General features: G+C 22.1%; 1 protein-coding gene across 1 annotated transcript; it reads right to left on the bottom strand.

Annotated features, from left to right (window-relative positions):
• Positions 1 to 4,729: 4,729 nt before the first annotated feature.
• LOC105366502 (PTB domain-containing engulfment adapter protein 1) lies at positions 4,730 to 26,240 on the bottom strand. Its single transcript, XM_011504960.1, has 9 exons — positions 26,138 to 26,240; positions 13,386 to 13,480; positions 12,460 to 12,527; positions 9,558 to 9,740; positions 8,609 to 8,935; positions 7,537 to 7,781; positions 7,012 to 7,226; positions 6,541 to 6,764; positions 4,730 to 5,580 (listed from the first exon to the last, which is right to left on the bottom strand). The coding sequence occupies exons 2-9, from the start codon at positions 13,456 to 13,458 to the stop codon at positions 5,506 to 5,508; spliced, it is 1,410 nt and encodes a 469-aa protein (XP_011503262.1). The 5' UTR covers positions 13,459 to 13,480; positions 26,138 to 26,240; the 3' UTR covers positions 4,730 to 5,505.
• Between the last annotated feature and the right edge of the window lie 726 nt (positions 26,241 to 26,966).

Here is a 26,966-nt window from a genome sequence, read left to right as displayed (position 1 = left end):
TTTACCGTGTTCTTTCATTCTCGATCTCTATTTAGAATTCACTTGAAACCGCAGTTTATCTTTTTTGTTAAGAAGCAATAAGAATATGAATTGTTAATCCAAATAAGTAGATATTAAACGAAAATTTTTAAATTAAAAGCACTATTGCATTCTTATATTTAAATACAGTATTTGTCAATTATAAATTTACATGGTTTTTTAAACAAAATTTTATGTTAAATAAAACTTTTGTTTTAACGTAATCTTCACATTTTTAACAATTAATTTTTTTATATTAGGAATCATAAATCCTCTGTAATAAACATCTAATCTTCATCAATCTAAGCCAAATAAAGATTGATTTATAAATAATAATGCCATTGCTTTTAATTTTATTTTCTACTGAATTTTGTATATATTTTTTATACACTCAAATTAAATTAAAATTTTTTATAAATTTCCATTTTAAAGAAAAAATTCTTTTTTTAGTGATTTTATAGAATTCATATAGTTATTAAATATTTGTTAAAGACTATTGTATAATGTATAACTCTAATTACATAGAATTTTTTAAATCTATTTAAAATTTTAAATTATTATTTAAGTACAATACAATTGAATTATTTGTTTTGTGGTATATATTTTTCATTTTTCAAAACATATCTAAATTTGTATATAAATTTAATAAGAATAAATATTATTTCTACTTTATTTATTTACATAGTTAATCTTTCTTTATATAATCCATCCTAATTTCACAATGCCATATTTTCTGATCAAATACTATTTTGTAAAGTCTTCGCATCTAATAACATATTGAAATAACCAGTAGGGCGTTTTGACCAATAAAGTTTTTCCCTTTAAACACGAGATAAGATAGTCCATAAAAAAATAATTTGAATTAATTTCAATTTGTAATAATCAAATATTCAAATATTACACAACTCACACAACCATGTTTTGTATCGTATAAGAAGATTGAATTAACATTTATTGTTATCGTATTCTAATGAAATTGAAATATAGATAACTCATTAATGTAGAATCTGAACATTATTTCTTTGAATACTTGATTTTGTAATTTGTTCATTCATTCTCAAATTACACAATTAATCAAATATTTCTAGTTAATCAATTATATGAAATTTACACTTTTACAAATTTAAATTTAAAATGTTATAATTATACTTCATTCTGTATGCAGATATATAAAAGGTGAATTTGTAAATTTTTTTATTTATTTACAAAATATTTAAATTAGAACATACTCTATATTAAAATAAAAATTTTACTAACTAAATATAATATTTATATAAATAAATGCATAAATAATATTTGAAAATTCTTATTATCGCTATTATGAAATACCTACTTCATAAATAACTTTTTGTTTTGAATTTTATTTTACATATTATAGTAATATAAACTTTTTATTTTATAAATAATAATGCCAGTATAATCAATATAATAATAATAATAAATAATTTCTTATTTTCGTTTTTTTTTCATAAACTTTTTCTTACATTATTCTATAATTTGAAATATCAGATATTGTTTAGAATAAGACTATTGTCAACAAGTAGCAAGCGGAAGGGGTAGTGCTTGAGTATTTCGTTTATTTTACTACTACAATTAATGATGATAATGATGGTAATGATTATAATGATTCTCCGTTGACGATGAGAATCGGTGGAATTTCGCCGTTTCTTGGTGTTGCCACGTGGTGTCAACATGCACCATATGTGGAGGTATGGTACATAAATATTCACGCCGCAACTTTTTAAGCTGAGCACAAAAGGGCTGATCATCGCGATAGAAACAATGGGTTCGACTGTGTGTGAGAAACAAAGGAGGTGATTGCGCACTCATTTCGGATGTACCGGCTTTCCCGAATATCAAACGACAATTGGAGAATTAGAAGTTATGACCGTTGAGGTTTTTCCTTGAAATGATATCCATTGGAATTTTTCCCCAAATGATAACATTCGAGAGATACTCTGAATTTCGAACAGATATTAGTCAGAAATTTAATACTGTATTTAAATAAGGAACTGAACAATTTGCTAAAGTTCATTCCAGAGAATTCAGATTTTATAAAATAATTTAAATACATTACAGTAATTATTCAGACCAATAATTTAATTTTACGATTAATTTGATACAATAATTAAACTAATAATATACAGTCATTAAATTTAAAACTAATGATAGTTTATGTAAAATTTACATACATCATATTTATTAATTATAATTGTAACACAAAGGAAATGTTATAAATTGCTTAAAATAAATTATTTATGTATTAACAATGAAATGACAATAATTCTTATTAATAGTAATATATTAATTTCCACCTTTTTCTTTTCCTTCTACTGATACTGGATGTAGTGGGTCTTTTAGAAGCTGCTAGAAGCCAATGAGCTGGCAAAAAATTGCCTTTTATCTGCTGATTATCTGTTAAGACAATTATTTTGGAGAATTCAATTTGAAATATAACTGTTTTTGGTTGAATTTTATAAAATTAAGCTTCAAAAGAATAAACATGAAATGGAAATAAAATAATCAGTACAATATTTAAATTATAAATTACATTATTACTTATCGCTTTCATCAAATTACATATTTTAGAACTAAACAATAAGTATAAGGAGTCACTGAAGATAGTGTATGTGTGTACATGGTTAAATTAAAAAATTTCCTGTTGATTTAAAAAATCCAAATTGATTTCTTTACAACCAAAAAATAATTCATCCTGTACAGGGCAGTTTTGATCATAAAACCTATTTAGATAAAAAAAAAGTTTCCAAAAACACGGGTAGTCAACGTAAAATAATAGCATGTGTATTACCATATTATTACTTAAACTTACGATAAAGTAGTAAATAGCAATAAATTTCAGGTTTATTATGTTAATAATTTAACGTATACTTATGAAGTAACGTATACTATGCGAATATACATTAATTACGTGGATTTCTCCACATCGATTATTTAAAATAAGCAATTATGGTTTTGATACATTCCAAACCAAATGTAATAAAAAAATCGATAGGTACAAATAGAAATAAAATAAAATTATTCTCTTTGCAAATTTCAATTAATATTATAACTCTAAGAATCAAAATATCTAAAATATATAATCATTATAATATTGTTATATAACAATTTCTAAATATTAAATTTAAATTTAAGTGTACTTTTCTTTATTTGTTCCTAAATAGAAATTTTCATTTTCTTAAGCCTTAAGAATACATTGCACGAAACGCATATTCAAATATATGCAATTGGTTTTTAGTATGCAATATGTTTTAATATAAAAGATTGTCTACTTTTAACAAATTTTATATATTAATTTTTTTATTTTATGTTAATATTTTATTCAATATACAGTATTTCATAGTTATTTCTATGTTTAATAAAAAATTATTAATCTTCAAAGCTGTAATTTTATTTTATTTTAATCTATTTTTTAACATAAAAAAAATTCATACTTTACTATAATTCTTCGTTTTAATTAGAAAATATAAATATTATTCATTATAATATGTTTGTACCACATGTTTTATATAGATTATACAGTTTATTACTTATTTATTCTATAGTATTTTAAGAATCTTAAAATTTTAGTATAATAAAATATTAACAATTATAAACTTACCAAATACATAAACTTTTTACTGTTATTTTTTAATACAAATAATTATTTTTTATTACAGTAATATTATTAATTTTATTCCACAAACTATAAACATCATATTTACAATATATAAACATTTAAAAATATTTTTCATTAAATTTTTTATAAAAATTATAAATAATTCTTTAAAAGACAAAAATATTGAACATATATGTATATGAATTAATTTTACTCTATATTTCATTACGAATATAGAATAATGAATTGATAGAGAAATACGTATAATTAAATATATACATATTAATTAATTTGAGTATTCTAATACTGTACACTGTTTCTAGTACTGTACACTGTTTTACTATACACTGATATTTTATACAAGTAGATTTATAAATTCCGAAATTTAAAACCATTAAATTTTAAATATTATAATAAATCAAAAGAAAAATGAAAATTGTTATCATTTTTTAAGCAACATATGAATTCAAATTGAAAATTTTAAAACTTATATTTATTCGTGCTACCATACATGTTGAAAAAGTCTTAATTTGTTTAAATTTTTGTTTTAATTCATTATAAATAAATGAAGATATATAAATTTAAAGAATATTCAAAATTGATTTATTTAAATAAGTTTCTATTCTTTTTGCAAAATTAATTATAATAATTTAATTATTTATATTCCATTTATTATTAAAATTTTATCTAAAAACGTATTTTAATAGTGAGATTTTCATATGAACCCTAAACAATTGAAAAATAAGCATTATTTAAACATACGCATATATTTATGATATATCTGATAGAATTTTTTAATTAATTCATAAAAACTCTTAACTATAATTTTTAATATGGTATATCCAACTGAAATTGTTTAATATAAGCATTATATGATAGTCTGCTATAAAAAGGCATTTTTAATAAAATTAATTTTTCAATATTTATTTGTTAACAGATTCATTATGACACTAAAAATAATTTGACAAATATTACAAATAGATTAATACATTTTAATCATTTTTTTTCATAGCAAACGCGCTGAGCTTATTGCACAAATATTTAATTTGAATTTGATTTATGTGTATTATAAACCTTTTTTTCACATCATAAAATTTATTATAATTATTCTTTCAGTTACACGGACGACCCAAAAATGTGTGATACATAAAATAATAGAGAAGATAAAGTCCAAGGAAAATCGAAAAAGGGCTCTGTTGATTACCTGAAGAAATAATTTCAACTAGTTGCTTGTAACGACAATGAGCTTTTAAAGAAATTGTTAAAAATAATATCGATCATTTACTATTAAATTATTATTATACGTATATTTATTAAACTTGTGTAACGAACTATTCAAATCTCATTTACATAAGTATAAAATATTTATTTTGTTTTATAAATTTATAAACGATAGGTATATTTGCATTTAAACGCTAAGTCGTTATACACTTGATAAATACAATACTATATTATTATTACTGATTACAACTGATAATATTGTTCTTGATTTTAAGATTTTAAAGTTTCTGTTATTGTTTTTGCTTCAATTGCCAAATTGACACAAAACCTACATCTTGTTTGAATTTATCAAAGTAATATTTCAATTATTAAAGAATAATTAATAGGCAGATGTTGACATTATAAATATTGAACTTCCTCAATTGTAGATAAACGTTTAGCTTTCAAGAAAATTTGACTAATGTTAATTTAACATGCACAACCTATCATCCAATTGATTAATTCTCGCATCCTTCCTGAACCGAACTGCATTGGTCTGGAAAGTCAAGTTCTAATACTCTCTCTCTCTCTCTCTCTCTCTCGCTTTCTCTTTTTATCACATAACATTTAGCCTTTTTATTTAAGACTTTCTGCTTCATAATTTTCCTTAATTAATTTCGTAATGGATCTAAACTTTCTAAAGAGAAGTCACCACTTCCAATTGACAGACCTCGACTAAAACCATCCTGTAAATTAACATAAATAACTTAAGAATCTTTTCTTACTAATATATCATTTATATTTAGCATATTAAATTCATATTAAAAAATAATTTGAAAATTATATGTAGATAATATATAACTTATATTAAATTGAACTTCATACATTGATTTTTATATTATATTTTTTAAATTTCTAAGTCTTATTTTTTGTATAAAACAGAGCTATTAAATTTTTTAAAAGTATTATAAGAATTTATTCCATACTTAACTTAAAGCTATTAAGTAATAGATGTATAAATATAAATAATAATATAAAAGTTCTTAATGCAATTAATGGATATTATTTATATTTAAGAGCAATTACTATCATTATAAAATTATACATTTTTTTATTAAATATTATCTTGAAATAAATTAATTTTTAAACTAAATTATCAATCACAAATAGAAAATTAGTTATATACAATTTTTATTAAGATTGAACATTATAATTATATTATATCGGTATAATTAGTTTAATAGATTGAAAAATTTATAAATCAATTTTTGATTTATATGTCCAATATCTATCCTAATTTATTGTCCAATTGTCTTATCTAATAATTTGTATAAAGCATGCTTTTAATTTAATAATTTTAAACTTGTAATGTAATAAAATAAAATAATGCCAATTAAGACTTTTAAATAAATTAAAGTGTTTCAATCAAATTCGTAAATTACAATCATTTTTATTATACATTTCTTAAGAAAAGCTGTCGTATAACAATGCAAAAATATTAGTGATTTTATAATTTTTATTAGAAAATCGTGAAAACCACAACTGATAAACAATTAATATTTTTGCCATTTCCTTATGGCATAAATACATAGTGATAATGATAAACCTCAAGTATTTCATTTTATATAACATTTAAATCACTTTATATTGCTAATTAAATATATAAAAATAACAGTTAATGAATGTAGTGAAACAATTTATAGTACCTTCATTTCTAATAATCGCTTATCCAAAAGACCAATAGCATTTTCTAGATCTTGGTGTGTGGGTGATGAATGAAGAGTGAAATCTCCAAATTCACCCATTTCAAATGGATCTTTAAAATCATTCTTGATGAAATTTGATGCGACATTAAAAGGCACACTTCCAAATAAATCTTCTTTTAAACCATTTTGCCTTCTTGAATCTTTAGCTTTAGGTGGTGGAGCTACTGTTATAAAACCATTTAAAAATTTAGTATATTAGAGTTTTAACTAGAAAATGTTATGAACAGCAATTTATTAATAATAATATTCTGATTGAAATAATTGATTAACACCAATTTTTTATTAATTATTTTTAATACTAAGATTTTTCATTGTTATAAATATTTAATTTAAGATTTTTTATGACTATAATTTAAAATAATTAATTATTTGTTAAATAATAGAAATTTTTTATATTAAAATAGTCTTTACACAATGGTGGTGAATTTAATCCATTTGTTTGAGTAAAAATAGTTCCTGCAGTAATTTGACCATTGGATGAATTATTGTTCAACACATGATTAGTCATTCCATTTGAGGTACTCTCATAGGCTCGTGGATTAAAATCTTCTTCATCAAACTCATCTATTAAAAATCCTTCCACTTTCAATCCACTAGATAAATTTTGAGGCGATGAAGGTTCATTGCTGAAAACAATAGTTTCTATTATAAGTAATTAATATATTATATTCGTTTATGGATATTAAATATAATATATTACTTTTATATAATAGTTACATATTTTATGAATAGAAATCGTTTATTTTATGACTTATAGTATTGTTCTACATTTCATATTATTGAACATACAAATTTTAATCATATTTCAATTTCCAATTACATTAATATTCAACAGACAATTTTATATTATACTTTTAATACATATATTTTTTCTTATATATTAATAGTATTAGAATTATTTAAAAACAAAGAATTTTTTACAAAAAATTTAATTACCCAATGAAGTTATCATCAAAAGATTTCTCGAAACTCCTAGGAGGAACTGGAGGTGGTTGCTGTGCTCCAGTCGAAGCATTTCCATTTGTATCAGCATAAGCGTTAATGAATAATTTTCCGACGTTTCCATTTACTCGAGGAATATTCTCTTTTGAGGATGATATCGGTAATGAAGACACCGAATTGTCAGCAACATGCAAAATATCAGGAATATCATGCTGAATCAAATATGAACTTATATCAGCCTGAAATAAGGTATATTAATTTTTATCAAAATAAAACAAGTTTTGTAGCATTACCTTACCTATAATAAATGTAGGAAATTATAATTTTAATTATACTGATAATTAAATAAATAATTGTATTAAACATCTAAAAATCTAATAAATTAATTATATTTTAAGATTCAATTCTATTTCATAGGTTCCTAACTATACTAATTTAACTTTAAAAAAAAATCTTCAATTAGAAATTGCATAAAATTATTTATTATCGCAATTGTTATTTGACTATGTGAAAATGTGAAAATGTTTAATATTTTATAAAGGTTGGACTTTCTAAATTAGTTTCTTAATTTATTAACATGTTAATTTGTTGTTTATAAATGTTGTAAAATATTTTTGACAATTCTTTGTAATCAATTCAAACTATTTATTTTGAAAATTAAGCATTATTATAAATTTAAAATACAATATAATTAAAATAATTTGATGAAATTTATATAAATAAGCAATTGGAATTTTTAAATGAATTTTATTACCAAATTCCCCTATAACTAAATTTTAAATAATATTTGTAAAATAAATAGATACATTCTGTTAGTTAATTTTGCCAGTGCAAAATTGTTTTTAATTCTACTTATCAAATTATTGCAGAATATAATAATTGTAATTAAAAAGTATACAACTGAAAAAAGCAAATCGTTATAATCAGTGATAAGCAAATAAAATATGCGATAAACATATACTAAAGTAGTGTAAGTAAGTTAAGATTTGATTGATAAAATAAAATTATTTTGATCCTAGAGCAGAAAGGGTGAGAAAAATCAATGAAATTAATTTATATGACTAACCAAGCCTTTAATAATAGCGATGTCCTGTAGGCGTTGCCGATAAACGTTGTTCTCATGTTCGAGTCGTTTGATCTTTTGTTGCAATATCATAGCTCGCCTCTGGGCTTCTAAATCCTTCCCAGATGTCTCGCGAAAACGCCTATATGCTAGATCAAAAGCTTGACCAATTGTTAGCGTTATTTCCCCAGCAAGCTTGTCACTAACAAAGACATAACACGTATGCCGATCGGCATCTTCTTCTTTGGCTATGAAACTAAAGAACTTTTTTTCGTTCATATCGTCCGCGCAGTATGAAATTCGATGTAAAGGATATTGTTGCATAATTTGCTGTAAAAAGTTATATTTTTATATTATATCAACAGTTCTTTATATAATTCTTATCGTGTGTATATATAAACGTATGTATATTTCCACGCAGGGATACCGTCTATGAGAACATTACATTGAAACTTTCATTTATTAATATAGGTTTATAGCTAATAAAATTCCGTTACATAACAAAAAACTTTATTTCAATCTACTTTTAAAATATACATAAAGAATAGCGTTAGGCCATACTATCGTTAAATTAATTCTTATATTGTACAGTTAATCAAACATAAGATTAATAAGTTTATTATGAAGAAAAATAAAGCTTAAAATGATGATTATATTCCTTTTACTAAACCAGTGATTAAAACTTTATTAAAATTAATCAATTCGAACAAAATTACCTACCACTAGATTATGAATGAATAAAAAAAACTACGTTCAAGATCAAATAAAATAAAAATCATTGTATTTGAAAATAGCTTATATTGAAGATACTATTAAGATTGTTTTCATTGGTTTTATTGTTATTTTTACAACTTGATTAATAAAATATTCAATATTAAGACTTAATATTTAACTTAATTAGAATATTTACTTATATAGATAAGGGTAAAAAGACATCAACCAAATATTGTACCTTTGGAGATGTTTTAGTTTTTGGTTCTTGAATGGCTACACCGTCAATGCTGATGGTAAGCTCAACCTTTGGCGTTTTCATTCCTCCATTCTTCATAATTATTTGATTATATTTAAGTTTACGTATTGCATGTTTTACAACTTCAGTACCTTTTGGCTGATCTACTTCAATGCTGCCGAGATACTGCAAATCAATAATTAATTTTAAATAATTTTCCATCTTATACTATAACAATGATAGTCTATTTACATTTTATAAATAAGTAAATTTTTTAATTAAGCGCTTTATATGTTCTAAATTGTATAATGACAGCTTATAATTATATTTTTAAAGATGAAATTACTAATTTGAATACACATTAAATGTTAAAAATAAAAATTCTGGTTATCATTTTTATAGACGAAGAAAGATCAATTATATTTATATTAAAAAGAATAAGGGCGTAAATAGAATTAAATAATAAGCAAAAAACATAATGTATATTTGATCGTTTAAAACTAGAAGTTTAAAAAATGAATACTTTCATTCGTCAATACCTTGTGTTTTGAAAATGGCATAATTAACTTTAACTACTCGATTACTATAGATATAAAGGTGTTTATAAATACTACAGCATTTACTTAGATTCACAGCGCTGCACAAGGTCATATAACGCAACTTGCATATATGCACCATAGCAAGCAGAGTACATATGTGTCATAGACTTGATATATTTAGTCGACAATGATAATGCTTAATTGTTTTGCCTTGACGCGAGTAGGTCAATTAATTAGCGCATTGAAATACTACTTGCTTCTGTAATCATCGGAGTTATAAATGTAGTTCCATAAATTTATACAATCAACATCTAACTATTTATACACGATTATCGTCAGTGAAAATTATATCTTTTTTTTTTATCAAATTCTAAACTACGTTTACATATATCGTATCAACACATTATTATTAAAGCATATATTTGTTCTCTTCAAAATTTCTTATTCAAGCGATAACAGTACATCTTGTCTGCCAATAATTACGTGCTTAATACTTATAATTATTTAACAATCAAAAACAAATTCTAAGGCGAAAAATTAACATATTATTAAAAACATAGACACGTAATATAAGAAATAAGTTATAAATCTTCTATTGCATTAATAACAAATCAATTTTTCTAAAATAAAAGATCAATATTTTTTACATTTAATAATTTACATGATTTCAACGATTTAAAATTTCACTTTTAAACTTAAGTTAAGTTAGAACTATTAAAAATATGATATTCTATTTGTTAAAGCTAATATTTTTTTCGATTTGGAAAAAGATATAAACAATATTAATATATTTAATAACACGGCAACAATAATAATAATATAAATATATAAACACAATATTTTTATCGTTTTTAAATATTGAGGATATTTTATTTTATAATGTCTTTGTATTAATAAAAAAGTGAAATTTTCTATTAATAATTAAAAAATTGATGAAAAGTAAAAAAATTATTATAGAAAGAGATGTAGATTCTCATTTTTTTGCAGTAATCTATATTAGTTATAGATAATACAAACAAATTATATTTATTTATGCAATTTGCACATACTTCAAACTATTGTTCATATTTATATTAATTATATTGGCAGAGCAAATTTACTTGTAAAATTGATTCAGGTATTTAATGTTCATAATTTATATAGATTTCTCTCTTTACTCTTATTTTTTTCTGTAACTATTAGTTATTAATACCTATAAGCTGTAAACTGATGTTAGATCCTCAATGTTTGGAATAAGATTTTACATTATACTTAATATTGCATTATAAAATATATTAAATTTTGTTATTCCATTCCTATTGAAAAAACGTTTAATAATAAATACATAAATTAAATATAAAAATAGTAATAATAATTAAAATAAAAATAAAAAGTAAAAATAAATACTTATTTAATTAAAAATACCGATACAAAGTATAAATTCAATAAAATATTGAAACTAACTTAGAAACAAAGATAGCCTGTACATAAAATACGAAAATTACTTCTTAGGGATACATAAATAAAACAAGTAAACATACAATTATTACTTTATTATGATTTTATGTCATCAATTCAATAGTATTAAAAGTTTTTGATGCTGAAAATCGTTAAAATTTTTTAATATTTTATTCATAGCAAAGTTATATTTTATTATGTACAAAAGGCTATTGTAATTTTAAAGGCCCGTATTTTCAGAATATACAATATTCGACCAATGTCGAGTGACTCATAAAATCCATTGTTTGGTATTATTACGTCAAAAAATTACTTTCCATTATACATATACATTTACATATATTCTTTTTTTTATCAACTAGTGTCTAATAAATAGATTATTTTTTCCAATTTTCTGTCATTTGAAAAAAAATCTTTATCTCCAACCAGTTCATTTAAAAATAGACTTCCAATAGCTGTAATTTTTATTAAGATTAACCGATTACTAATTTATTTAATTTATTGAAAAAATCCTTTATAAAAATACTTTATAATCAATTTATGTTGATAATTTATTATCCTGGATAAGTGAAACTTAACCAATTTATTCTTTTAATCAATAGCTAAATACATGTATTCATATGACATTCAATGTTGTATTGATTCTTCTTTTATTCAAACTAATTTTCTACCTAACTAATTTATTACAAATTTTTATTTATAACATAAATCAATTTTATCAAATTTATTTTAAAAAGCATCAAACAAAAAAAGTTTATATATAAATGCGTATATATATATATATATATATATATATATATATGTATTATTGGAATTTAATATATATTAAATTACTAAAATATATGGAATATATACAGAGTTCATAATTTTTAGTAACGTTTATTATATAGATTCATATGTGCTATATAAAATCTTTTTGTTATACATACCTTGACTAGGTAAGCAATGTGACCTTTCTGAAGTGTATCTGGTGGGTGTATCCAATTTCTACTAGAGCCTGCAAGAAGAAATTGTAGTATTTTTTTATAATAAAAATTGGAAAATGATATTATTTCAATATAAACTCATTTTAATCTTAGTCACTTTTTATATATTTATGAACTTCTATCCATGTTATAATATTAATGAATTAACACTTGTTTAATTATCAACATAATTTTTTCAATTATTCATTATTCAATTAAGAATTCTGCAGTAAAAGTTAATTAAATCACAAATACCTATTTTTCAAATAATTAAAAATGCAATTATTATTATATATATATATTCTTAAAATATAGAAAATGGAATAAAATGATATCGAAAAAAGCTTATTATCAAATAAAAAATAGAACTAAAATTATTATAAATTAACATTTAATGAACTTTGCTTCAATTATCTAAAACTACAAGTTTTTAAAATAAATCATACAAATTCGTATTTAAGCTATAAATCAAAATCATTAATCACAAATAATATTTTTATTATAAAATCAATTTAAAGGCAAATAAAAATAATTGGATATGGTACGCAATACTATGCTTAGAAAAAACTGATATTGATAGCTTATAATTATCAGAATTGATATTTATACACACTTTATTATATTTTATTATGTGTTATTGAATTATCACTCAGTACACGATTGATTAGTTTATTTTCATGATTGTATGATTTTCTAATAACTACTATATAGTTTGAAAGTAAATTCATACATAGTAACATGTAACTTTTCACTTGGAAGGAATATCTTGTTTTAAACTATACCAAAAATATTTTATTTCAAATTTCTGATGCGTGAATTATAATATATATTAAAATTTTTTTAAATCGTATACAGGAATTCTTTTTTAATATTTTATGAAATAAATTTACCTCCATTTTTACTTGGCTGATTTTTATTGTTAGCTGAGTTCTGTGCCCACTTTAATAGAGTTGAATTCCTCATTTTATTGCCTTTTTCAAGGTATCTAGAATGAAAGAAATGTGATTGTTATTTTCTATTTTTATAGAAAATATTTCAAATCGATTTTAATGTTATGCTTGAAATCGATTATAAATAGAATTTTTAAATGTACATCATATAGTAAAAGTGCAAATTTATACTAGAAAATACATTATTAATACCTATTTTTTAAAAATAAGTGTCTTATCTGTAAATCTTGATACACATAAATTACTTTCTAAATTTATATATATATTTGGTAATATGCTGAAAATAAAAATTCTTTATAATCTATCACAAATTAAATTTTTGCCTTATCATAGGGTTTTTTTTATTAATATATAAATAAAAATGAATATTAATATATTTAAATAAATGTTTCTCTATATAATACAGTATTCTTTATATAATGGTATTGAATACAAATTTTTCATTACATTATTTGTTTGACTGATTATTTATTTGATGATTTGATTGATGTTTATTATATTCTGAATTTAAACATTTTTATTCGCAGTAGAACAGCAAGCAATTAAAATATATTTAATAATATATATTTTGATTTATTTATATTCTAATACTAATAATATTTATTGAAACGAAATGGTTAATAGAAAACGAAAAAAACCAAGTTTCTCCAATCTAAAGTATTCATTCAATATTTAAATGAAAAATTAGCCTAATATTTCGAAAAACATTAAATTAATATTCGTTACACAATACAATATCTAGAAATCCTTTTAATAATTTGCTTTAATTATTATAGCAATGAATACATGCATTCAGTTTTTGACTCAAAAATTCAATTTTAGATTTCAATGAATTAAGTTTTCAATGAATTAATTTAATGAATTAATATTTAAATTTGAATACTCACTTTCATTTGTATGTATATTTACATGAACATTTAATTACTTAAAAAATTGTAAGTAGATACTGAATACTAAATAATAACTTTTCAAACATAATTATTAATAAATTTTTAGATTTATAATTCGAGACATTATATAAAATAAATATAACGAATACAGTAAATATAAGCTACGTTTTTCCTTACTTCACATTAATTTTTATTAATTATTTAAAATATATTATATAAAATTTCATTAAAATATGAATAATACATTTTCAATTAGTAAAATATAAAAAATATTATTTATAAATAATTTCATTAGAAAATATGCTTAATACATTATGTTGATATTGATTATTTTCCTTATTTTATTGTATAGTCATCTGAAATAATATATTTGATTTTTATTTAAAAATTAATATTTTAATAAGATGTTCGATATATGCTGCATACTCGATGCTTGATAAAAAGGGATTAAAAGTAACGATTAATAGTTACTTTCAATCAAACTGATATATTATAGTATATTTTAATGCAAGACGTTTTTGGATTTCAAACATCTTTTGCAAAAAAGCAATTTTTATCAATATATGAATTCTATTTGAATTATTATTTTCAAAACTTATACTCAAAATGGTCCAAATTTTTTTAAATTTGTCCAACAAATTTTTAGTACTAATTTAATATAATATATACATTTAATTTATTCTACCAAATAGTGAAACCCCCCATATTTTACTGTATATACATATATAATAATCTCAAACAGTATCTGGATTAATATATCACATATGTTAGTTACTGTGTTCGTCATTTTTATCGTGAGTTTCAAATATTTCAGATCATTTACATAACTTATCAAAATGTGTAGATGCATTCATAATATACCTTATTACTTTTTTTTTCTACTCTTAGACAATGATAATTTTTGACAGTTGACATTAATATATGATTTCTAATAATTATAAATAATATTGATCTATTTATACTATTTTTATATTATTAATTCTATAAACAAAACTATTAAAAAAATTGTGATAATTAAATCTATTATAAATTTCTATAACTATCGCCTATGATTTAATAATTAAATAGGAATAATACTCGTAGAATAAATTAAGGAAATAGAAATTTTATGTGGCTATTCTTATATTTTATGCATATATATTTAATTTTTAAATATATTTATATATATTAAACATATATATCATATATTAAATAATTAGTTAATGTATTTAACTTTCATTAATTGCAGTTACTATGTTGTTTTTGTTTAACAATAAATTTATCTATTTTATCTACTTATCGAACAAAGAAAAGTATACTCAAAGCAAGTTGCATAATTCCATGAGATTTAATCATCCAGAGCTTCGAATTGATTTAATATTCATTCAAATCAAGGTAATACATTACATCTGAAGTATGCAATAGTATGAGAAAAGCAACTAGAAAGAAGCAAATATTGAATGTTCGCCGTGAAGCACCTCGGAAGGCTATGTCCTTCTTTATTTATGAAACGTAATTTTTTTATGATTTTTTTCCAATATAGATATTGATAGAAAGAATTTTATTCGTTCTTTTAAAATGTAGCAAATAATTGTCATTCAATATTGAGCAACAGAAAAAATGATCTAGTTACGTAGTACTATTTTTTATTTTCTTGATATTATTTCTAGTATTTTAGTAGCTCATATTATTTAATTTTATTTTGATAATCGAATATTTTAAAAATAATTAATTTTTTAATTCTAAACTCTTTTATACTTTTGTATAAGCTATTTTATATAAATTTCGAAATATAATATTTCCTTATTGACATATACTTTTTATATAAAGCATATAATCATAAAGCTGATGTAGAGGTAAATTAAAAATATAAAAATCTCAAATTCTACTCCAGTTAACTTTACCAATCCGATAAAAATTTGAATTAAATATAAAGCATATTTTAATGTATAAATAATTTTCAATTCATATTAATTGAATCATAGTATGAAATTAAAAATGCTTGAAAGGGCCTTATCATAGTATGAAAAACGCCTGTAAAGTTATGATTCATCATTACCAATGAATTCTAATCTATTCATTTCTAATTTAAATTAATTATTATATAGGAATTCCTTTTCCCATATCTAATCTCAATGTTTATATTATAGATTTATTATTTATTATTATTATTTTTATTTAAACCATCTATGTAAACCATATAGTTACTAGCAAGAATTAATATGCAAAATATAAATATGCTCAATCAAAATATGTGTAAGCAATTAAATCCAAATTTTTGTCATTTTTATAAATTTTTGAAAAAAATAAAATAATTGTAAAAAATTGTATTTAATTGAAATACGTATATCGCATGTTAACAATAATATAAGTAATAAAAAAACCATTCGATCATAATGATGCAAAAATACAAATAATATAAATTTCTCTTATCTAGTATTTCAGCTAAATTAAAATGTTCTAACTCACACTAATGAAGACTAATCTGATTTTAATAGAATTAAAATTTTTATAAAGCAGAAACGAATAATCTCCTTGCATAGATATATTTCTAAATAATGCATGTCAAAATAAAAGAAGATGAACTTCACACAAATTGAAACGAAGTGATGATTTAGAAGCTGTTATTACTAACGGGTTTAAAATATGTCAGAACTTTGCTATGATTTGAATTTTATTAAAAACATTATAATGTTAATTATTTTTAATTTAAATCAAAATATAAATTTTGTAATGCAGAATTAAAAACTACATTTACGTTGTTTAATTTGTAGAAAATAAAAATTAAACAATAAAATTATTAATGATATTTTTAATTAGGGTCTTTGAACTGGTTATATAATAGATCACAGGAAAAGAGATAATAAAATTTACGTCATATATTAATAATGTATATATATATATATATATATATCTAATACTCCATTCATTTGATTATTGATTATTGTCATATTTATATTTATTTTCACACAAATGGCTCCATACTAAACTTACCTTTGTTGAATTCTATTAGAAATTCTATTATATCTATATCTATTGGAAATATAATTCTATTGGAAAGAAAATGTTTACATGCAGTACGTACAACAAAAGTCTTGCATTTAATTGTAATATTCTTATAAATGAAAAATATATTCTCATCACCAAATAGCACAGATTTCTTTTCAGTAGTTATCTTTTACAAACCACATAAATATCTACTTCCATTTTTATGATCTTGGATTTTTTCAAAAGTAACCTAAAATTTTTATACAAATTAAAAAAAAATTTCCTATTTGCTATGTAAAGACTAAAAATTATATCCTATTATTAATGTTATTGGCATTAGTCTCACTTTGTACAACATTGTATACTAGAAGACAGAGAGAGGGGGAAGTAGAGATAGAGAGAAAGAGAGAGAGAGAGAGAGAGGAAGAGGAATGTGTTGAAGGGCAAGATAAATACCAATTACGAGAAATAATCTGAAATGTACATAGTATCATACTACCATTTTTTAAAGATGAACGCAAACTGTAAATTTATATACTTTTGCAAATTTTATTATAGAAAAAAATCTGTTTTTTTATGGCAGAATATGCAGACTTACTGTAACTTTAAAGATCTTAGTTTTAAAAATGCTTATAAATGTTTATTAAAGTTAATTGAAGTTTAGAATGGATGCTTTTATCATATTAAAAGAATATAATTAAGGGCGTTTACAATATTGTATCTATGTGATTATATTAAAACTACTTTTCATAAACTTTCAATTTTGTAATCCAAAACATTCTCTATTTTGCCGAATATTACATAGATGATCTGAACAGAACATCAGATTTTTTTATTTTATAATGTATATAAATGGGATAATTGATGAGTGTAAGTTACTTACTAATTGCTCACTTACATATTCTCGTAACATGTTGCGTATATCATTTAGTACATGTTATAATATATTTTGTCATTTTCAACGAGACAATATATTAATGAAATTAACTGCAATGAAGTTATTTTCTAATACAATTGATCCGTGATTTACAATCTTTCATAAAAAACTATTTTTTTAATGTACCTTATATACAAACGTATTTCTTTAAGTAAAATACATATTGATACATTTTAAAGAAACAGGTTTTATTCCATTCTATTGTTCAACTGTTTCAAAACAAATTTAAGTAAATAGCAATACGGATTATTTGTACCTATACTGTAGAATATTTTTAAAAGTCATCGAACATTATAACACTTCTGAACACTTAATCAATAATCAAAAAATTAAGTACATATTATTTTGTCGCGACTATAAAGAATTTAATATCTAATATTTTTTTTATTAAATTTAATTTACATAATTAATGAATACATAAATATAAGTCATAATCAGAATATAAAAATGACACGAGTCAAATAACTAGAATCGAATATTTGTTAAAAAATACATTTTCCAAATTATGCAAGGGTTCTTAAACTTCAATTATGAATACATTTCTATAATTTACAATATTCAGTTTAATATACATTTTAAAATTTAGTAAAAAAAAATGTAACTTGTTTATGTAACGAATCAGATGAATTCCATTATTATTAATATTCCAAAAATATTATTTTATATATAATTTTTAATGTAAAAGTTTTTGTGACTTGTACTTAGTTATACAATATGGTATTGACACAGAATATATAAAAAAAAATTAAATAAAATATATTAAATCGAAAACATTTAAAAAATCATTTCTAATTTACCTTACTTTAGTTTTTATCGAAGTTTAGTTTTTACATTTTTATCGATCAATTACTAATTATTAAATTAGTTAGTAATAATTGAAAATTTTCTTTGAAATCATCTAAATTCAAATTCTATATGTTGTTTAAGTAAAATACATTAAGAAACAACTTCATTACTTGGTTGATCATTTCATTTTATTAAATGGATTTACGAAGCTGATGGTAGCGGAAATAAATGTATTCAATATATAATGACATTAAAAATATTATCATGGGATTTGTTAAACATAATACTGATAAAACGAATAAATAAAGTATTTATTAATGTCAATAATTAATAAATAAAAAAAAAATTTATTTATGATTTCTAGTTGATTTTTTTATAAGTAGCATTATTTTTCGAATGAGTTCGCATATACTATTGTTTAGTATTTTATATATTAAATATAATAGTAAATGTACCTAATTATGTAAAATATTTTTTCAAAAGTTTGTATTAACATATATTATAATTGTATATATTCGGTATTTATACCGAATTTGATATAAAAAACTATAATTGATAACCACAAAAATAATTGAAAATGTACAACTTTGTTCAATAATTTGTGTATATATTTCGAAACATATTATGTGCAAATCTAAACATTTTGAATAATTAATCATTAGAATTAACATAAAAAAATGTTTTCAAAGAATTTGATCAAATTAATTTTTTCCAAAAATGAAAAATTCCCACAAATACAAGCAATTTATATTTTTCAAAAATTTGAAATATTCGTGCTTGTATACAATAAGAACTTTTTAATTATGAGAGAAAAATTTTATTCTGCAAAGGTGTATTGCAAGATAGAGACAAAGAACAGACTTTGTAAAGAGTTAAAACTACAATGTGCTATAAATGATTCAACTAAAAGATTAAATATATAATGAATATATTTAAATGGCTGTAAAATTATATGAGTTAAAAAACTTTATTTATGTAAAATTTATATCTTATTAAGTTTAAGTGAAAAGTAATAATAAAAGTTAATTTAACGTGAATGCTTATTATACATAAATATTATGAAATGCTTAATCATAAATTATGTTATTTATAATAAAGTGTTCGGTTAAAAGAAATGAAAAAAAAACTGGTATGTTCTTCAGAAGTGTAATTTTGTAATCTGAGTGATAATATTTATACGTACTCATAGAAATTGCACACTTATTCGATTTATAATCAAATAATTATTTTAATTTGCAAATTATAATATTACTAAAACTAATCCTTTGGTATAATTTTAATATAATTGTTAAACATCGATTTACAGATAGAAATAACGTCTATAAATTATGATCCATTAGTTTTGCTTGCTTTATCACTTTATTTTGCAATTCTAATACCTATGGAAAACAATAAATTACTCTTATTTTTTATGCATATTTTTTTACGTATAGATCAATTATTATTTTTTTAATAAAAAGGTTTCTACATATTGTAGGCATACAATTATCCATATAATTAAATATTCTTAATTATTTGATAATTAAAGAACTTGAAAAACCTACTTAGTGTACTAACATACATTTAAAAAGTATATTTTATTATTAGAATATATTTTATTAGGAATTAGCACTATAAATCATGTTATAAAAGTACAATATTTCATTACTCGATTAAATTTCTGCTAAAAAAATTCAATATTTTAATATATTTGACACAGTCATATATTTAAAACTGTTACATATGAATGAAATATAACATATAAATTTATAAAATCGAATATATATTTTATATTTGTTTTAAATATTTATCTAATAATTTAATATAGACATTTTTAAACGTATACATTTTTAAAAATCTTATTCAATGGCGATTATTTATATGACTAACTGATTCAAAATATCGGTTTTCAATATAAGTGATTCAATATTCTACAAATAATTCATAAGTTTTCCCTATTTACCTCTTTTATTGCACAAAATTATTTTATGATTGAAAGATATTTTTTATTTAATAAGTGCTGTTTTTTAATTACACATGTATAATTATATTATTGATAATTTATTAATTAACACAGATATTTTTTTATTTTATTGTTGGTACATCAAAATAATGAAAGGTTATACAATGATTTATTTAAATGGAAAACAAACTAAAATTTGTAGAAATTCGACATATAATATATTTTCCTTATTTAATTTCGTGTTATTAATTGTTTTTATTATATATTGTCTTGTAATCGGAATAACAAAATTCTTTATAGGTACTTATTTCGTACATTTAAAAAGAAGGTTTTTTTATTTTTATTTCAAGAGAATTTCGTTTTCTTTCATAATTCTAATTGCAAAATTAATTTTCCTGTTTTTTATACAAAAAATATAGATTTTCAAATATGTTAATTGTATATACCAAAAATAAAAGATTCAAATAACTTATTTATGAAACCTAATTAATGTACTTTAATATATAGACAAATAAAACTTATTTTAATAAAATTTATTAATTAGGTTTCAAAAAGTAAATACTTCAACTAGAATTTATAATATAAAGATACATGGCAAGGATTATATTTATTTTTCATTTATCTGAAAAACAATAAAATATAAACTTCTTTTGTATATTTTATTTGGATTCTATCATAAATAACATCTAAATTTGGGGTAAAAAATAAAACATTTATCAACTTCTATAATTAGATAATTAGTTTTTATTTTACTTATACAGTTGTAAATAACATTTAATACAGATTATTTAGAAACTATTAACGAATAAGAGTTCAAAATCCAGGTTAAAATAACGAGCACAAACTTTTAATTAAGTTCTTATATATACATATAAAACTGATTCTTTAATGTAAAAATTATTTCTAATTTATAATAATAGAACATTTGAATTATTAATTATTGATGCCTAATTACAATTATGACTATTTTTATATTTTATTGTTGTTTATAAAACAAAATATTGATTAAACTTGATTCTATATAATACATATATATAATATTGCAGAATGCTGTGTTCTATTGTTACATCTAATATGCATAATTTAAATTTTGTATAGTTATAATCAAGTTAGAAATTATCCCAATTTCTTCTACAAGTTTCGTACGTGCCAATAGCTCTTGTAATAAATATAATTTACGCATGGATACAGATAAAACTAAATCTTAAGAACAACAATTTCCTTATTGTAATTAATATTAAAAGATATATTATTTTGAATATTTTATTTTTTTAAAAGAGAAGATTGTTTAAACAGTTAATCATTATTATAATATAATAAGTTTTCAAAAGCAATTTAATGTTTGTTAATTATTCATAAACGTTGAGCTATTATGTAATTTAGTAGTTTGAATAATTCCAATAAATTTAATCAATATATCAAAAATAAAAATATAAATTTTTGTTCGATAATAATTTTAATACCAAGAAAGTCAGAACTTTTAAAATTATATGTGTACCGTAAGTGAGTAGAAAAAAATAAAAAACCGGTATATAATTATTTCATAAAATTAAGCAAAAAGTTGCATATAAAATAATATGACTTATCCGAATATTGTTGTTTAAATATATATATTTATTGATTTTTTAATTCAAATAAATATTAACTTAATTAATTAAAATGTTGTATTAATGTTTACAGTTTTATTTTTTTGAATTAATATTTTGATTTACAAAAAAACTTGAAAACTAACTATGAAAATTATATTTTAATACTCATTATTACATTATAATAAGTAATAGAAAAATATATACTATCTTTTAGAAAAGGTAATCGAAATATTTTATATATTTCTAAATTATATAAAATTTTAAAATACATTTAGTCATATTCACAAGTATTTAAAATAATTAAAATAATTATATACACTTTATAAGTACAATACGTAATTTACCATTTGTTGTACATTATAAAATAAATAAACTGTGTTGATTAAATACAATTAATTTTGGATTATTTCTAATAGATTATGTATATCTGATAATTATAAACTTTTAAATATTTAATTTAAAAAATATATTGCATCGATAGATAATTCACTAATTTATCTATACATACAATTACTGAATGTATACAATATAATAATGATATAAACAAAAATATTTCAATTCGAATTTGAAATGCCTTACATTTACAACAGATGCATATAAAGTGGTTTACAATATACACAATGTTTAAAGATCGAAAGTAAACATATTTCAGGTTTCGTTTACATATTATCATCGTTAATAATATACAGATTTCAAATAATTTACTATTTCTCAGAATACAAAATAAATTTATATAAAAATTTTTAATAAAAAAAAACAATTATACACGATTAATACCTGATAACAACAATTATTGAAACGGATAATTTATTAATTGAATTAATTTCTCAGTTGAAATGTATATTGTTAATTACAAAATTTTTTTTAATGTATCGGACTAAAATTCTAAGAAAATCAACTGTAATTGATCTAAATACCATTTCATTTTCTATTATGACACAAGTACGGCAATTAGAGAAAATTTATAATTTATTTTTTAAGAATTACAGTATAATTTAATTATATTTCTAATTTACATAGAAATAATAGAACGTATTTTTGATTCTAAGTTATGTAATAAGTAATAAATTATTATTATCTTTTAATAAATATATTTGAAAATAAATATAATTTTTAATTCAACTGTTATTTTTTGTAGAAATAAACTTGGTCTAGCTATATACATTCAGAAATAGTTTTTCCAATAATCAATAGTAAATAAATAAATAAAATTGAATAGTAAATAGTTAATTATTTTGAAGAAATGTAAACAGAAGGATGCACATAGCAAAATGAAATTAGTTAAATAGTAAAGAAACAAATTAAAAAGTGCTTGAAAAATCAGATTCAAGAAGTATAAGATTTTATAATCATAAAAGTATATTTTTTAGTCATAAAAGTATCATAAAACAGTAATCATAAAAGTAAATCAATCCTTGCTTATGTTATAAAACTATCGCATAAATCAGCTGATAATGCAATTTCAAAGATGTGTTTTTGAAACAGCTTAATATTGAAGCAAATGTCATAATATTTATAACCCGAATTCATTTTATAGACATAAGAATCGCAATAAAACATAAAATAATCATTCAAAGTTCTAGGAACAACTCAATGTTTATGTTAAATTTTAAATTTGTGTACTTAATTGCATCTATTACCCCCATTTTATTTATTAAACATTTAAACAAAAATTCCGAAGATTTCATTAATAATAAGTAATTTCTTTAATAATAGTAATAAGAACAAATAATTATCACGCTGAAACAAGTTATGATTCAACCACTCATATAAAAGAAACAGGAATCAAAGAAAAATCATAAATTTCATTACGTAAATAAACAGGTATCGATATACCATATTCATTAATTCATTTTTTTAATGGAAACAGTTGCTGTATTATAGGATCAAATTACTTCAAAATAAAAAAAAATGTTGACTAAACACTTAAGACTTACTGTTGTAAGAATGATTTATAAATTAAATTTGTTAAAATGTTTTGAGTGGACTCTTTACGTGCAGCTTTTAAAAGAGAAATATACCATTTAAATCAAAAGAAGAAACTATTATAGTTTTTTTCCGACGCATAATACTATTTCATTAATAATAGCAATAAGAAAACTATGACTCAATTGGTGTAACTAATATTCTCAGAAGCGCATGACTACAATGTATAATTGGAGGTCAATGCCGTTACCTTGAGTTATAGTGCCACCATTCTGTCGAAAAACTGTACATTATTTATTGGCCTCATAAACTTTAGCATAAACTCGCAGTAATCTGACTATATTTATTCGTGCAATGAAGAAGATACTTTGAACTCTAGCTTGAGTTGTAGTTTTACATAAAAAATTATTGGTTATGCGTATGCTTAGCGATTGGCCTTAGCGTCATTCGCTTCATAAAATATCCCACAAATGAAAATAATTCCATCACAGCACTATATTTAACTTTCTTCTTTATTCGGAAAATTTTTCATTACTTATTTAATCAAATTTACATTTTCATTATTATCACCAAATACTTAATTGCTGTTAATATTTAATGACAAAGTTCTTAAATTACTCGAAGCACATAGATTATTTACAGGTGCTCTATTAACAGTTTTATTCTAATTTATGCTATTTTCTCAGTTTGATTACTGTATACAATATTATAAAAATTTATAAAAAAGTTTCTATACGTAAACAGTATAATTTAACTACAATATAATACTTCGGTTTCACAACGAATTTTTAATCGACCTTTCTATTATTCCAACAAATTTTTCAATAATGTATTCCATTTTTAAGATAGTATGATTATATTAAAATGGTTATAAACATTTAATGCTATTACTCTAAGGCTTTGTAAATGTTCTATAAAATATTTGTTTAAGAGCGTATATGCTAAATTTTATTGTATAAGAACCAAATGGGTGAAAATATTAAAAATTAATATTCAATATATCTTTAATAAAATCAAATTTTAAGAATTTGTGTTAACATCACATACTTTAATAATAAAAAATAAAAATAACTTAAAATATTCTTAAAAATAATACAATAATTCAATTTTGCAAATAAGTAATAATTTTGGCAAATAAAAAATTTAAGTAATTGGATGACAATATCAGTTTCTGTACATGTAGAAAAGCCTTACAGATTTTAAACTAAACTCAGGCAGAGTTGAAGGAGGGAAAGAAAGTATACAATATAGAAAAAGCAGAATAAGTATCCTTTCTCTCTGTACGTCAGGTTGCATTTCTTAGATTGGAAATTAAGAATGCAAGTTATTGAAAGTCGACGATATTCTGTTGCACTTTAAAATAAATATCTCATAATGACGTGTAAAGAGTAATAAACTTCAAGCATCCGCCATAAAAAATCTAACTTTTCAACAAATTAAAAAATATTTGCATCACTGAACGTATGCTCATCCTCGCTCGCTCTTCACCGTTGACTCGTACTTATTACGATTCAAATGCAATGCAGATTTACTTACGATACAAAGAAACAAAGCGAGCGCTCTCATCTAAATTTCGACGACAGGTGGCACTTAAGAATCGGCATGCGAAGAATCAAAACTACAGGAAAAATAAACTGCGCATATCAGCGACTCACCGTAGCAGGTGCTATTGAAGATGATGTTACAGATGTGATAAATGGAAATTTACGCTATTGACCAAACTTTCTTGACTTCTTGCGTTTTTAGAAGAGTCGTGTACCTAAGTTTACACGTCTCCCCTCTCTCCCCCGGTGCGTTGATACCTCAGGAGGCTGGAACTCCCTGTGTTCTGACCACTGAGAGAGAGAGGCTATGGAAAGAAGCAAGGACGACTGATCCGCACGCTAAGTATTATATATTGTTTGGATCCGAATTTTTTCGTCGAGTAGTAATACTGTAGTTCATGTACGTAGCACGACTCACTCACCCGAAACCTGTTGGTTATTAAAGACGAGAAGAGTTTGAGGGCTGAACTGACTCGGGTTAGTCTCAAGCTGATGCACAATAGGCGGCCCCTCATTCGTGGGAGTGCGACTGCGCAAACGAGGGGGAGGAGGGAGTGAGCGCGAGATTTAGGGGAACGGTATGACGTCGCAGTTTAGTGGAAGGGGCAGGTAGGGGAACAGGAAGAAAAGAATACTGGTACCGGTGGTACCAGCCACGGCCGAGACCAACTGCCACTGTACTATTCTAGCCTACGATGTACGTATACGACAAGAACAGCAATGCTTTTCACTCTTCGCTTCCTTCTCCTATCAACCTATCCCCACCTATACCTATCTGTTGCCGTTCTCCATCTCTCTACTCAACATGTCTAAACAATATTATACTTCTTATATACTTATCTTTGGACCATTTTTCGACATTTTTCTCTTAAAAACTGCAATTTTTAATGCTTCCACAACTTGTATTAATTTTCCTAATTATCCATCATCTCGATATGCG

The sequence above is a fragment of the Ceratosolen solmsi genome, unplaced genomic scaffold, assembly GCF_000503995.2.
Source record: "Ceratosolen solmsi marchali unplaced genomic scaffold, CerSol_1.0 scaffold49, whole genome shotgun sequence".
Classification (NCBI taxonomy): Eukaryota; Metazoa; Arthropoda; class Insecta; order Hymenoptera; family Agaonidae; genus Ceratosolen; species Ceratosolen solmsi.
This window is presented reverse-complemented; position numbering and strand designations above follow the sequence as displayed.